Here is a 12540-nt window from a genome sequence, read left to right on the forward strand (position 1 = left end):
GCTATCAAGAAACTAGCTAAATGAGTCCTAACTCCAAGAAACATAAAAATAATAAATAGTATAGTAAATTATTCAGAAGTGGAAGACTCTTATTAATAAAGTATTCTGGTTTACAGAAAGTTAATCATAAGCAGATGCATTGTCAGCAATTTAGAATATAACAAAATTTGCTTAACATTAAGATATATTAGGCACTTAAATCTTTTTATATTTAAAAATGTCTTAGATGCACTAGTATTGCATAAATGGACCCCCAGACATTAGCTAGAGAGTCTAGTAAATTTTCTTGCATTATTTTGGAGGAGTGGGGTGAGCAAGGAAGGGTATCAAAACTAAGGGAAGATAGATCGCTTCCGGAGCGGGATGCGGTAATCCGGGTATTGTTGTGCTTCAGCTCCCTCTCGGTCTGCATCTTGGCCCTCACTACTGCAGTGAGCTTCCTCAAAAGTTTCCCGCCACCCAGGTCGGCTGAGGGGCTCTGGCAGCAGCAGCCCGATACCGGGGTGGTGCTGAACGGGAAGGGCCTGGGCACAGGCACTCTACATCGCTGACAGCCGCCTGTCTTGGTTAGATGGCTCTAGATTGGGATTCTCACTGGAATACCCCACCATTAGTTTGCATGCAGTGTCCAGGGACCTAAATGCCTATCCATGAGAGCATTTGTATGTTATGGTGAATGCCAAATTTGAAGAAGAATCAAAAGAATCTGTTACTGATGAAGAAGAGGAAGACAGTGATGATGATGTTGAACCTATTGCTGAGTTTAGATTTGTGCCTAGTGATAAATCAGCATTAGAGGCAATATTCACTGCAATGTGTGAATGCCAGGCTTTGCATCCAGATCCTGAGGATGAAAATTCAGATTGTTATGATGGAGAAGAATATAATGTGGAAGCACATGAACAAGGGCAGGGGGACATCCCTACATTTTACAGCTATGGAGAAGGGTTATCCCACTTAACAGCTGAAGGCCAGGCCACACTGGAGAGATTAGAAGGAATGCTTTCTCAGTCTGTGAGCAGCCAGTGTAACATGGCTAGAGTCCGGACAGAAAATTCAGTAAGAGGTTATGAAGATGGGATGGAGGTAGATACTATACCCACAGTTGCTGGACAGTTTGAGGATGCAGATGTTGATCACTGAAAATGATTTTATGTTGCTTTGGGATTCTGCTAATAACTGTAGGAGAGAACTTGGTGCCTTTTCCTCTGTGGAGGGGGTGTTGATGAAAATATTTTTCCTTCTTCAAAACTTCCTGAACCAGTTCTTTCTTGAGACAGACTGTATGAGACAACAAGTTGTCACCAGCAGAAAAACTATGACTTTTATTAAGCTAGGTGAATTTACTTAACCAAGAGGGTATTTGTAGTTTATCTCTTATCCCCAAACTTTCTGTGTCTAGGTACCTTCTGAGTAGGCCTATAATTCCTGCCTTCAGTGTATGTATTTTCCGTAACCTAGCAGGGGTATGTGGTGAAAATGGGCACTTAGGTGTTGGTAGACGGGATGGAAGAGAGGCTGTATCTAAGATAGACCCCTTTAGGGCCTAAGGATACCGTTACCCTTAAAAAAAAGGACAAAGATCTCAGATGAATCTGGCCTCTGCTCGTTCTCCACAGGGGTAAGGATTAATTTGGGACCCAGATTAATTATGCAGGCATCTCTAGGGAGCCTTTATGGAAACATCCCAGCCACACATACTAACATAAGTGCTTCTTCTGACTAGCTTTTGCTTTGCTCCTTTCACCGTGTTTCACCAGTCTGTTCTATTATAGCTTCTTAGGTTATGTTATATCCCTTAATTTCTCGCCTCTTCATTCAGTTTCTGTAGCAGAACATATGAAATTGGGTTGAAGTCCTTAAAGTACTCCACATGATAATTGTTTTGTCTTTGTAATAGCTTAACAAATAAATCTGGGTTTTCTATGTTAAAACAAAACAAAACAAACACTAAGGGAGGATAAATATTATTAGGATAAAAAATACTGAAAGGAAAAAGAGATGATCTGAAGAATGTATAGTAAGCCAATCTCTTGACATCCTGGCTGCTCTGCCTTTAAAATGTATCCCAAATCTGTCCACTCCATCTCCATTGCTACTGATCCTCTTCAATCCATAATCATTTTTCACCTGAATCAAAAGCAATAGCTTCTTAATTGATTTTGCCCCACTATAATATATTCACCACAGAGCAATCAGTGTGAGCATTTTAAAATACAAATAGAACCATGGCACTCTTTGCCAGAACATTTCTTTTTTTTAATTTTTATTGATTTCAGAGAGGAAGGATGAGGGAGAGAGAGATGGAAACATCAATGATGAGAGAGAATCATCGATTGGCTGCCTCCTGCATACCCCCTACTGGGGATCGAGCCCGCAACCTGGGCATGTGCCCTTGACTGGACTTGAACCCAGGACCCTTTAGTCTGCAGGCTGACACTCTATCCACTGAGCCAAACCGGCGAGGGCCTGAACACTTCTGTGACTTCCCATTAGGGGAGAAAATGAGGATTAACAAAAAGCAAACAACAAAAAAGGGAACTACAAATTGGTAGTCACAAAGTAATCAGGGGGATATAAAGTAGAGCACAGGGAATATAGTCAATAATATTGTAACAATTATGTACGGTCCCATGGGATCCTTGAAATATCCGGGGACCACTTTGTTGTAAAGTATATGATTATCTAACCACTATGCTGTACACCTGAAACCAGTACAAACTAATATTTAAGGTAATATATTAGAGCACCAACAATGACAAGATCTGGGGGCAGAGATTCAGGTGAGAAATGACTATGGATTGAAAAGAGGGTCAGTAGCAGTGGAGATGAAGTGGACAGATTTGGGATACATTTTAAAGAAAAAAGTAATCACAAAGGTTCTATGGCAGGAAAATATATGCCTGGTGTGTTTGAAATCAGCAAAAAGGCTGAAATGAGCTGGTGCTTTTTTGTCATTTAGCTCTCAGCCCAAATGCGATCTTCTCAGAGTTATTCTCCTCAACCACCAACTTAAATTGGCTCTGTACCTCCCTTCCCAGCCATTATATTTTTTAATATTAATTTTTTTCAAGTACAGTTTACCTTTAATATTATTTTGTACTGGTTTCAGGTGTATGGTATAGTGGTTAGATAATCATATACTTGACAAAGTGGTCCCCAAATATTTCAAGGATCCACTGGGGCCGTACACAGTTATTACAATATTAGAGGCCTGGTGCACAAAATTCGTGCATGGGGGCGGGGGTTCCTCAGTCCGGCCTGCACCCTCTCCAATCCGAGACCCCTTAGGGGATGTCTGACTGCTGGTTTAGGCCCGATCCGACTGCAGGATCGGGCCTAAACCAGCAGTTGGACATCCCTCTCTGAATCCGATACCACTGGCTCCTAACCACTCACCTGCCTGCCTGCCTGATCGCCCCTAACCACTCTGCCTGATTGCCCCTAACTGCTCCCCTGCTGGCCTGATTGCCCCTAACCACTTCTGCCTGCCTGCCTGGTTGCCCCTTACTGCCCTCCCCTGCTGGCCTGGTCACCTCTAACTGCCCTCCCCTATCGGCCAGGTCACCCCTAACTGCCCTCCCCTGCCGGCCTGGTCACCCCTAACTGCCCTCCCCTATCGGCCTGGTCACCCCTAACTGCCCTCCCCTGCTGGCCTGATTGCTCCTTACTGCCTCTGCCTCGGCCCCTGCCACCATGGCTTTTTCCAGAAGGATGTACGGAAGGATGTCCGGAAGATGTCCAATCTAATTAGCATATTACCCTTTTATTAGTATAGATTATTAGTATAGATTATATTCCCTGAGCTCTGCTTTACATCCCTATGATTATTTTATGACTACCAATTTGTACTTTTTTTGTTTTTTTAACCTCATCTGAGGATATTTTTTTCCATTGATTTTTGGAGAGAGTGTAAGGGAGGGTGGGGAGAAGAGAGAGAGAAACGTCAATGTGAGAGAGAGACATTGATTGGTTGCCTCCTGCATGTGCCCCAACAGGAGCTGGGATGGAACCTGTAATCCAGGTAGTGCCTTTAACTGGGAATTGACCCGCGACCCTTTGGTGAGCGGACATTCTAACCACTGAGCAACACTGGTTCGGGCCAATTTGTACTTCTTAATCCCTTCACCTTTTTCATCCATCTCCCAGCCCCCCTGCCATCAGTCATCATTTATCACTGTTTTATTTCTTACCAGCATTTATAACTATTTGAAATGATTTTGCTTCTTAGCTTGTTTATTGTCATTGCCCTTCCCCCTTAAACAAATTCATTAAATATATGGGTTTAGCTGCTGTATCATGCTGGCTAAAACAGAATAGAAGCTTAATTCTCTAATAAATAAAAATTAGGTAGGTGACATAAGGCCAGTTTGGCAATTCTTTGTTTCTTTTGTTCTGCCACCCCCAACATGCTTCTTCCAAACATGATCCAAGGTAGCTGTTCCAACTCCTGTCATCACATCTGGCCGGCAGGAAGGAGGAAAGGAAAAAGACACAGCTTCTTTCTTTAAGAGCACAGCTGGGAAGCAGTACCCATCATTTTCTATCACATCCCGTAGCCACAAGTGTTTTTTTTTAAGGGAGACTGGGAAACGAACCTTTAGTTAGCTAAGAGTCAGTGCCAGTTAAATTCTGTGATGGCATAAGAGACACCTAGTAATCTGCTATCCCCTTGCCCTCTCACATCACAGTAAAAAGTAGGATCCAGGAAAGCAGGAACCTTGTCTGTCAATCTTTAGCACTATCCTCAGTTTCAAGAAGAGTACTTATACTTAGCACATTGCGGGTGCCTAGCACATATTTATTGAAATAATTAATTGAGAAATTGAACTTTTCCTTCTGGAAGGAGAACTGTGGAAACCTACAGACTTTGACTATCAAAATGAAAATATATCCCAATTCTGTTTGTTACTACTGACTTTTCATTTTGTTTTTTATTACATTGATGTTTACAGACTTAGAATTAGAAGGAATCATGTATAGCATCTAGGCAATACTATCATTTTATAGGAAGAAGAAATCAAATATAAGACATGTTTCCACTAGTAAATCAAAGTAAGAAGAAAAACTAATGAATGTAATTGATGTATCAGTGAGTAGGGAGTTTAGGTTAGTAGATGCCCAATTAGATCAACATAAGCTCTTAGATCAAAAGAGACCAACAGCAGTAACCCCAAAAGATTGGTAATTCTGATTCATTAAATTTGACACTCAAAATATGGCATTTTAGATAAATTATTCTTGCCATAATTCTGCAGGTTACCACTTGTTAACTCAAAACTGTAATCTTTTCCTTTTAATACAATAAACTTTCAAGAAAGGAGAGGAATACATTCCAGATAGTTTAAAATAGTGTTTGAAAAGTTAAAGCAACTTGTCATAGAAAGAGAAGTAGAAGATAGGTAGTCTTTTCTTGCTCTCTCAAATTCCTGTGGTCTGTAAGTGTAAGGTGATGTAAGGGAGATCTTTTGAGGAGGCAAACCTCTTCATATAATAGTTCCATGGATACAGATACTTCTTTCTGATGAAGTTATTTGTTTCTCTTATAGAATTTTCATCTCATTGATTACCACTTGGCAGCATTCATCACAGTGATGCTTGCAAGGAGGCTGGTATGGGCCCTCATCTCAGAGGTAACAGTTCATTCCTCTATTCTATCATTTATAGCTAGAGTTAGTTACTAGAATGGGTTCAGGTTGAAAACATGAAATGTCCAAATATAATTTAAATATAATTATAAATTTATTTTACTCCCATGTGAATTGGAGTAAATTGGTTATTTTACTCCCATGTGAATTGGTTCTTTTTAAAAGGTTTTTCTATATTTAAATTTCAAGTGTGATATAACTCGAAAGAACTGTTAGAAATCTCATTTGTCCAGTAGGAGCTCATTTCTAGCTTCCAAATTCTTCAGTACAATATAGTCTTTCTAATTTTAATAGTTACAGTAAAATTGGATGAATTTTAGATAACTATTGATATGAAGTTTTATGTAACTAAACAGTTGTATCTAAAACCGTATTCCAAGTAACATTCACTTGAAATTATGTCTATGCTATTTGTAGAGTTGCCAGCAAGAGGCATTTATTTCAGTTAATTAAAATTTGGAATTTTAAAATAACATCCAAATTGGCATAAGAGTAATCTTGAAGAGTAGAATCTAAGTTTAGTGGTCAGTGGAGGAAAGAATTGGGACATTATTAATGTGATCTTTTTAAAAATTAAAAGTTGTTAATAGAATTGGCCATTGTTATAATTTTTTATGTATTTGTAAACCCCAGTGGGGGGAAGGGGATAAATGTGTTTTCTTAATATTTTGTTATTTTGTGCCCTGTAAATGATTACCAAAAAAAAGTTAACTAATAATTTTAATCTTGGAGTTCATAATTCAGTGTGAAATTTTGAATGAATAGTTACTGTAATCACAGATAACCAAGGCAACTTTTTCTTCTAAAGCATACATGGAAGTTTTTGTGTTTAAGCGCTAATTTTCAGGAACCTTATTTCTACAAACACAGAGTAATTGCAGATATTAAATCATGTGAAAATCATTTAAAGTTGACTGAAAAAATTGGTAGTAGGATCATCTGTTTTTCACAGTGGCAAAGGCTCTTTATAACCTTTTCTCCCAGGTTCTTTATTTAGGTTATGAAAATAGATGTTTACTTTTGGATATGTTCAGAAACTGTGTTCTTTCCTGAGAGGAACTCGGTGGAGTGTTATGATTACATCTATTAAAACAGGCAGAGGGTGATTTTGTTTAATCTCTTCAGTTACTTAAAAATGGTACTTCTGTGTGTCAAATTAGTATGTCCAGTTAGTGTGTAAACCCTTCATAACTGGGAACCTACCTTGGAACTACAAAAATTATACTTGAAGTACTCTGAAATACTCTATTTTTTCTTTTGATAATGGCTTCACAATAGTTTTTAACAGCTTTTGCATAAGCTTAGCTGGAGAGTGTATTAGCTGTTTGTTAAAGAACCTGTAATTCTCACTGAGAACAAAATATTTAAGCTAATTTTAAACAGATTTCTAGTCAAAGATTTAAATCTGTAACTTAGTGTTCATTAGAAAGGGAATATTAAGTAATTATGGTATATCAGCATAATGGAATAAATAGCATGCAGCCATTAAAATGATGAAAATGTCTTCACTTACTGACTTGTAAGATACTAAGTGAAAAAAGCAAAGTACATAAGACAGGTGGAAGGAACAAAGTATATTGCCTTATATATGTATAAATTATCTCTAGAAGGACATACAAACTAATAATGGCATGCCTACTTGGTGACTGAGAGATAAGACCAGTAGGAGGGAAACTTCACTACAAATACTGTTAAATGTTTTGTATTTTGATCAATGTGAATTGAATATTTTACCTAATCAGAAGTTTAAGAGCTATATAGTGATTCTCTTTCTAAAATACTTAAATTTGATGGATAATACCCATCTTAAATCATCTTTCCTTCTATTAAAATGTGTTTGCCTTTTGTTTTGCTTATATCACAGAAAGGACCCCTACTCTGAGAAAGACCAATCATTTTTAAGGAGAGGCTGGAGGTAATTAATTCAGAAAGCTAAACACTGTTCTGGGAGGAATACCTCCAACTAGATAGACTGTTCATTCACCTCCACGCCCACCCTACTTCTCTACTTGCTCCACAAGACCAAAATTATTTACTGTTCTTTCACCAACCTGAGCAACTCTCTTTTTAAAAAATTGTTTTTCTACATAGAAGAATAGTAGATTTTATTGAAGAAAAAAAAAAAACAACTAAAATATTAAACAGAACATTTAAAACGATTACAATGCCATTATTAAGAGAACCACATTTTGATATATTTCCTATATGGGGGACATTATCTGTATATTGTGCGGCTATTTGGGACATTATCTGTATATAGTTTTAAATCCTGTATTTCTAACTTAAATAGTATAAGGAATATTTTTCTACTTCTTACCTGACTAATTCTTGCTTATTCTTTAGATCTCAGCTGAAATGTCACTTCCTCAGGTAGCCATCCCTAGGTTCGGGTCTCCTGTTATTTGTTCTCCACAGCAGCCTACTCTTTTCCTATAGCACTACTTGTCACAACTATAAAAATAATTACTTCTTAAGATTTAATATGTGTAAATGTGAGTTTAATATGTGTCCTTTTTGGTTGATCAGCCTCATGCAGACAGAGGTCTTGGTTACTACTATGTCCCAGGACCTGTTGTGGTATGTGTCTGAAATAGACAAAAATTGTATCTGAGCTCTGCTGTTCTGGTGACATTGGGCAGAGCAGCCTTTTTATTTTTAATTGTAAACTTTTGAGAAAGGAGGCAATGGAGTAATTCCAGTGGCTTAAGTATCTTCCCTAAGCTTTGAAACATGGGGTACATTGGCATGAGGTGTGCCAGGGGAGTTACAGCTATTTACCCTGCTCTGGCTGAGAACAGCTGGAGACTTTCTTACAGTTTGAGGTGTGAGCAGTTCATTATGGTATTAATTCAACTGTTTCTTTGCATTTGTAAGGAATTATGTAAATAGTATATATTGCATATATATTATATATGCTATGTAGTATGTTAGGTAAAATAAGAAATGGCTATATAATAGAAATCTGAAAAGCTCCTTATCCTCTCCCATATCTTACTGAATCCAGATAATTTTTTCCCCCATTTCTGGGTTTTGATACTGCTGTTTTAGAGGTTATAGGAATCAACCGTTTTCTCCTGCAGTTAGCTCATTCTCTTCTTACTTCACTTTGAAAGAAAATGGCATTGCAGAGCTTCATGTTTAGACTAATATGTTTCTTACTATAATTAATCAGTTTTAAAGATTTGGGATTAAAGAAAAATATTTGAACAGCTATGGTATAAAGTGTTTATGCCTTATTTCCATGTTTATAAAAGCCAGAAAAGAAAGGAATTTGTCAAAGAAGATATGATTATTTTTTGAAGCTTCAGTAATTTATTAAACATTAATTTAGGAAACAGAATGGGGGAAGGAGTCAAAGAAAAATAGAAACTTACTACTGTTGAGATCATTATAGTCTAGACTGGAGTCAGATAACTTAATATCTTTATGTACATAGAAGTCTGTTGGTGGGTTGTTAAAATATAGGTTCCTTGACTTGTGGTTTTGGTCCCTATATCTGATGAGGGAAGTCAATAGGAATTAGCATGTTCAGTAAGCAGCCCAAGTGATTCTGATGAATGTAGTTCATGGACCATACTTTGGGAAACCCCAATGTAAACAAATTAGATAATATCATAAGAACTTAAAGAAGGTCTCTATGAGGCACTATGGGAATATAAGGAGGAAACAGCTAACTGCCTGGAGATGTCTTAATCTTCAGAAATGAGGAAGATAGGTGGTGGGGTGGGACAGTTTTCTCTCTCTCTCTCTCTCTCTCTCTCTCTCTCTCTCTCTCTCTCTCTCTCTCTCTCTAGCACAGTTTAACTTCCACTAAATCTACCATGTCCTTATTTGAGTCACATTGTTTTTGTATAAGGTGATTCATGAAGTGTTCCTTTTGGTGCTTCCAAACTTGTAGGCCACTAAGGCGGGTGCAGCATCTATGATTCACTACATGGTTCTGATATCAGCTCGCTTGGTGCTGCTCACTTTGTGTGGATGGGTGCTTTGTTGGACGCTCGTCAATCTCTTCCGAAGCCATTCAGTCCTCAATCTCCTTTTCCTTGGCTACCCGTGAGTACTCCAGTTTTCCCATTTTACTAGTAAGTCTTTTAAGAAATGATTTGGGTCATACAAATAATAGTATATAAAGGGAGTATAAAAGAGAGAAAAATGAAATTCTTCAAATATAAACCAGGAAATTTTGGAAAAATCAGTAATTAGGGTGACCTTATAATTTATTTTCTAAACTGGGATACAATTAGATATAAACCAGGACTGCCCCAGGAAGCCTGAGAAGTATAGCAGCTCTCCGACCAATAGAGAGTATGTTTGAATTTGCTCTGTTCACCAAATAAAGGCCCCTGGTACTGGCTATATTGGCATAAGTGGTGACTAATGTTAGTTGAAAGAACTGACTAAACCAGTTTTACCATTTTGGTCAAATTACTTTGAACTTGGGGTTCATGTTACAGATGTATGCATATTGAAGCCCTATAAACGTATATACTTTTTTGACCAACATTTTATTATAGAACAAAATGTCAGCATATGCATATCAATAACTAGAGTTTGATATTTGGTTACAGTCTTTTTTTTTAAGTAGAATTCATATGCAATAAAATTCATAAATCTTATGTACATTTACGAGCTTTAATAAATACCTGTGTAACTCACACTACTATCCCAATATAGATCATCATTACTCCAAAGGTTCCTTTATTCCCCCTTCCAATCAACCCTTACCCCCTGGTTCTCAGAGGCATCCAGTGTTTTGATTTTTTTCTACTGTAGATTAGTTTGCCTGTTCTGAAGTTCATATAAAAGGAATCATACAGTATGTACACTTTTGTGTAAGATATCTTTTCAATGTGATTTTATGTGTCAGTAATATTTCATTGTGTGAGCATACCACAGTTTATTTATTTCCCTATTTTTGGATGCTTGGGTTGTTTCCAGTCTGGGGCTCTTATTAAAAATAAAACTGTTGCCCTAACTGGTTTGGCTCAGTGGATAGAGCGTTGGCCTGCGGACTGAAGGGTCCCAGGTTCGATTCTGGTCAAGGGCATGTACCTTGGTTGTGGGCACATACCCAGTAAGGAGTATGCAGGAGGCAGCTAATCGATGTTTCTCTCTCATTGATGTTTCTAACTTTATCCCTCTCCCTTCCTCTCTGTAAAAAAATCAATAAAATACATTTAAAAATAAATAAATAAAACTGTTGCCCTAACCGGTTTGGCTCAGTGGATAGAGCGTCGGCCTGCAAACTGAAGGGCCCCAGGTTTGAGTCTGGTCAAGGGCATGTACCGTGGTTGCGGGCACATACCCAGTAAGGGGTGTGCAGGAGGCAGCTGATCGATGTTTCTTTCTCATCGATGTTTCTAACTCTCTATCCTCTCCCTTCCTCTCTGTAAAAAAATCAATAAAATATATTTAAAAAGTCAAATAAAACTGTTATGCACATTCTTATAAAAGTCTTTTTAAAAAAAGATATATTTTCATTCTCTTGGGAGAAATTTCTGGGTGTGGCATTGCTAGGCCATAAGGTAAGATTATATTAAGTTTTATAAGAATCTACCAGACCTTTTCCCAAAGAAGTTGAATCATTTTATCCTCCTATCAATTTTTATCCTCCTAGCAATTTCTGGTTGCTCCACATTTTTGCCAACATGGATGTTTTCTGTTTTTAAATTTTTTGCCTTTATGATGGATGTATAATGGTATCTTATTATACTTATTAAACTAACTACTTTGCATAATATAGCTAATACTTTCTTCATTGGATGTTACTAGATAGCAAATATTTATTGAGCTCTTTTTATATGCTAAATGCTAGGTTAGGTGCTTATAAACATCACCTCATGAAAACATCACAGTAACTCAAGAGGTAGTAGTGTATTAAGTCTGCTGTAGCACATTCAAAATATCACTAGCTTAAAAAGGTTAGAAATGGGTTCCTCTCTCCTTTACAGTATGTGTGTAAGTGATCTTGGATAGCTGTGGCAGCTCCATGGTGTATAAGGCTCCTGCTATCTTTAGTAAGTCAGGTGTGTCTCAACTAAAAATTCTGTTGCTGTAAAGAATGGGAGAACAGTAGCTGTTGGCAGACAATTAGCAGTCTTTGCCAAAGGTAAAGACAGATTAAGAGAATTAAAATCTTACCCTGGTCAGACATTTAGTGAGAAAATCTCAGGTGTTTTTTATTCCACAGCCCTTGTTAACCATTACATTCTCTGTATTCAGTAGTTCAAAGTGTCAGCAACATCAACATCTCCTGGAAGTTTGCTAGAAATAGAAATTCTTAGAATCTACCCCAAATCTACTGAAACAGAAACTCTGCAAAGTAGGGCCAAGCAATTTGTCTTTTAACATGACCTCCAGATTATTCTGACGCTTGTTCAAGTTTGAGAATCATTGCTTTATACCATTTATGGGTCTTAAGTGTAAGCATGAATTTATATATGTAGTTACATAGTATAAAATCAAGGCATAATCAGATTGTGTGAGCAAGGATGGCAAGAAGGGGCTTTGTATTGATTGTACTATGGGTAGGTCTAATTATATTGTGTAAACAATTATAAATCTGTTGTTTCTATATGTCTAGATTAACATTTTAGGTGCTTTGAGTTGAAAACAGATAATTTTTGTATTTACCAACAATAGCTGGTTGAATCAGTTAGAAGGTTAACTATATCTGATTTGAAAGTCTAATTATGGGTATATCAAGGAATATTTTGTTCAAGTTTAAGAGGATTACTATTATCAAAATGGCTAGCAAACCTTTTCATTTCAATTTAGGCATATAAAGAAGCTCCCTTATTCTTTTTAAATATATATATATTTTATTGTTTTTTTACAGAGAGGAAGGGAGAGGGATAGAGAGTTAGAAACATCGATGAGAAAGAAACATCGA

The 12540-nt window shown here is 37.3% G+C and overlaps 1 protein-coding gene and 1 pseudogene across 5 annotated transcripts in view; both read left to right on the plus strand.

Moving 5' to 3' along the window:
* Positions 1–12540, plus strand: part of TMEM39A (transmembrane protein 39A) — a 35140-nt gene that overhangs the window by 13677 nt on the left and 8923 nt on the right. For 4 of the 5 annotated variants that reach the window (XM_054713955.1, XM_054713956.1, XM_054713954.1 and 1 more), the window contains 2 exons: positions 5550–5633; positions 9547–9701. In XM_054713955.1, coding sequence (XP_054569930.1) covers positions 5550–5633; positions 9547–9701 — 239 coding nt within the window. The remainder of the gene's footprint in view (positions 1–5549; positions 5634–9546; positions 9702–12540) is intronic. The other variant, XM_028153334.2, reaches the window with a different exon arrangement.
* On the plus strand, positions 246–1201 carry LOC129148103 (methylosome subunit pICln-like; annotated as a pseudogene).

Source organism: Eptesicus fuscus, chromosome 3 (assembly GCF_027574615.1).
Source record: "Eptesicus fuscus isolate TK198812 chromosome 3, DD_ASM_mEF_20220401, whole genome shotgun sequence".
Classification (NCBI taxonomy): domain Eukaryota; kingdom Metazoa; phylum Chordata; class Mammalia; order Chiroptera; family Vespertilionidae; genus Eptesicus; species Eptesicus fuscus.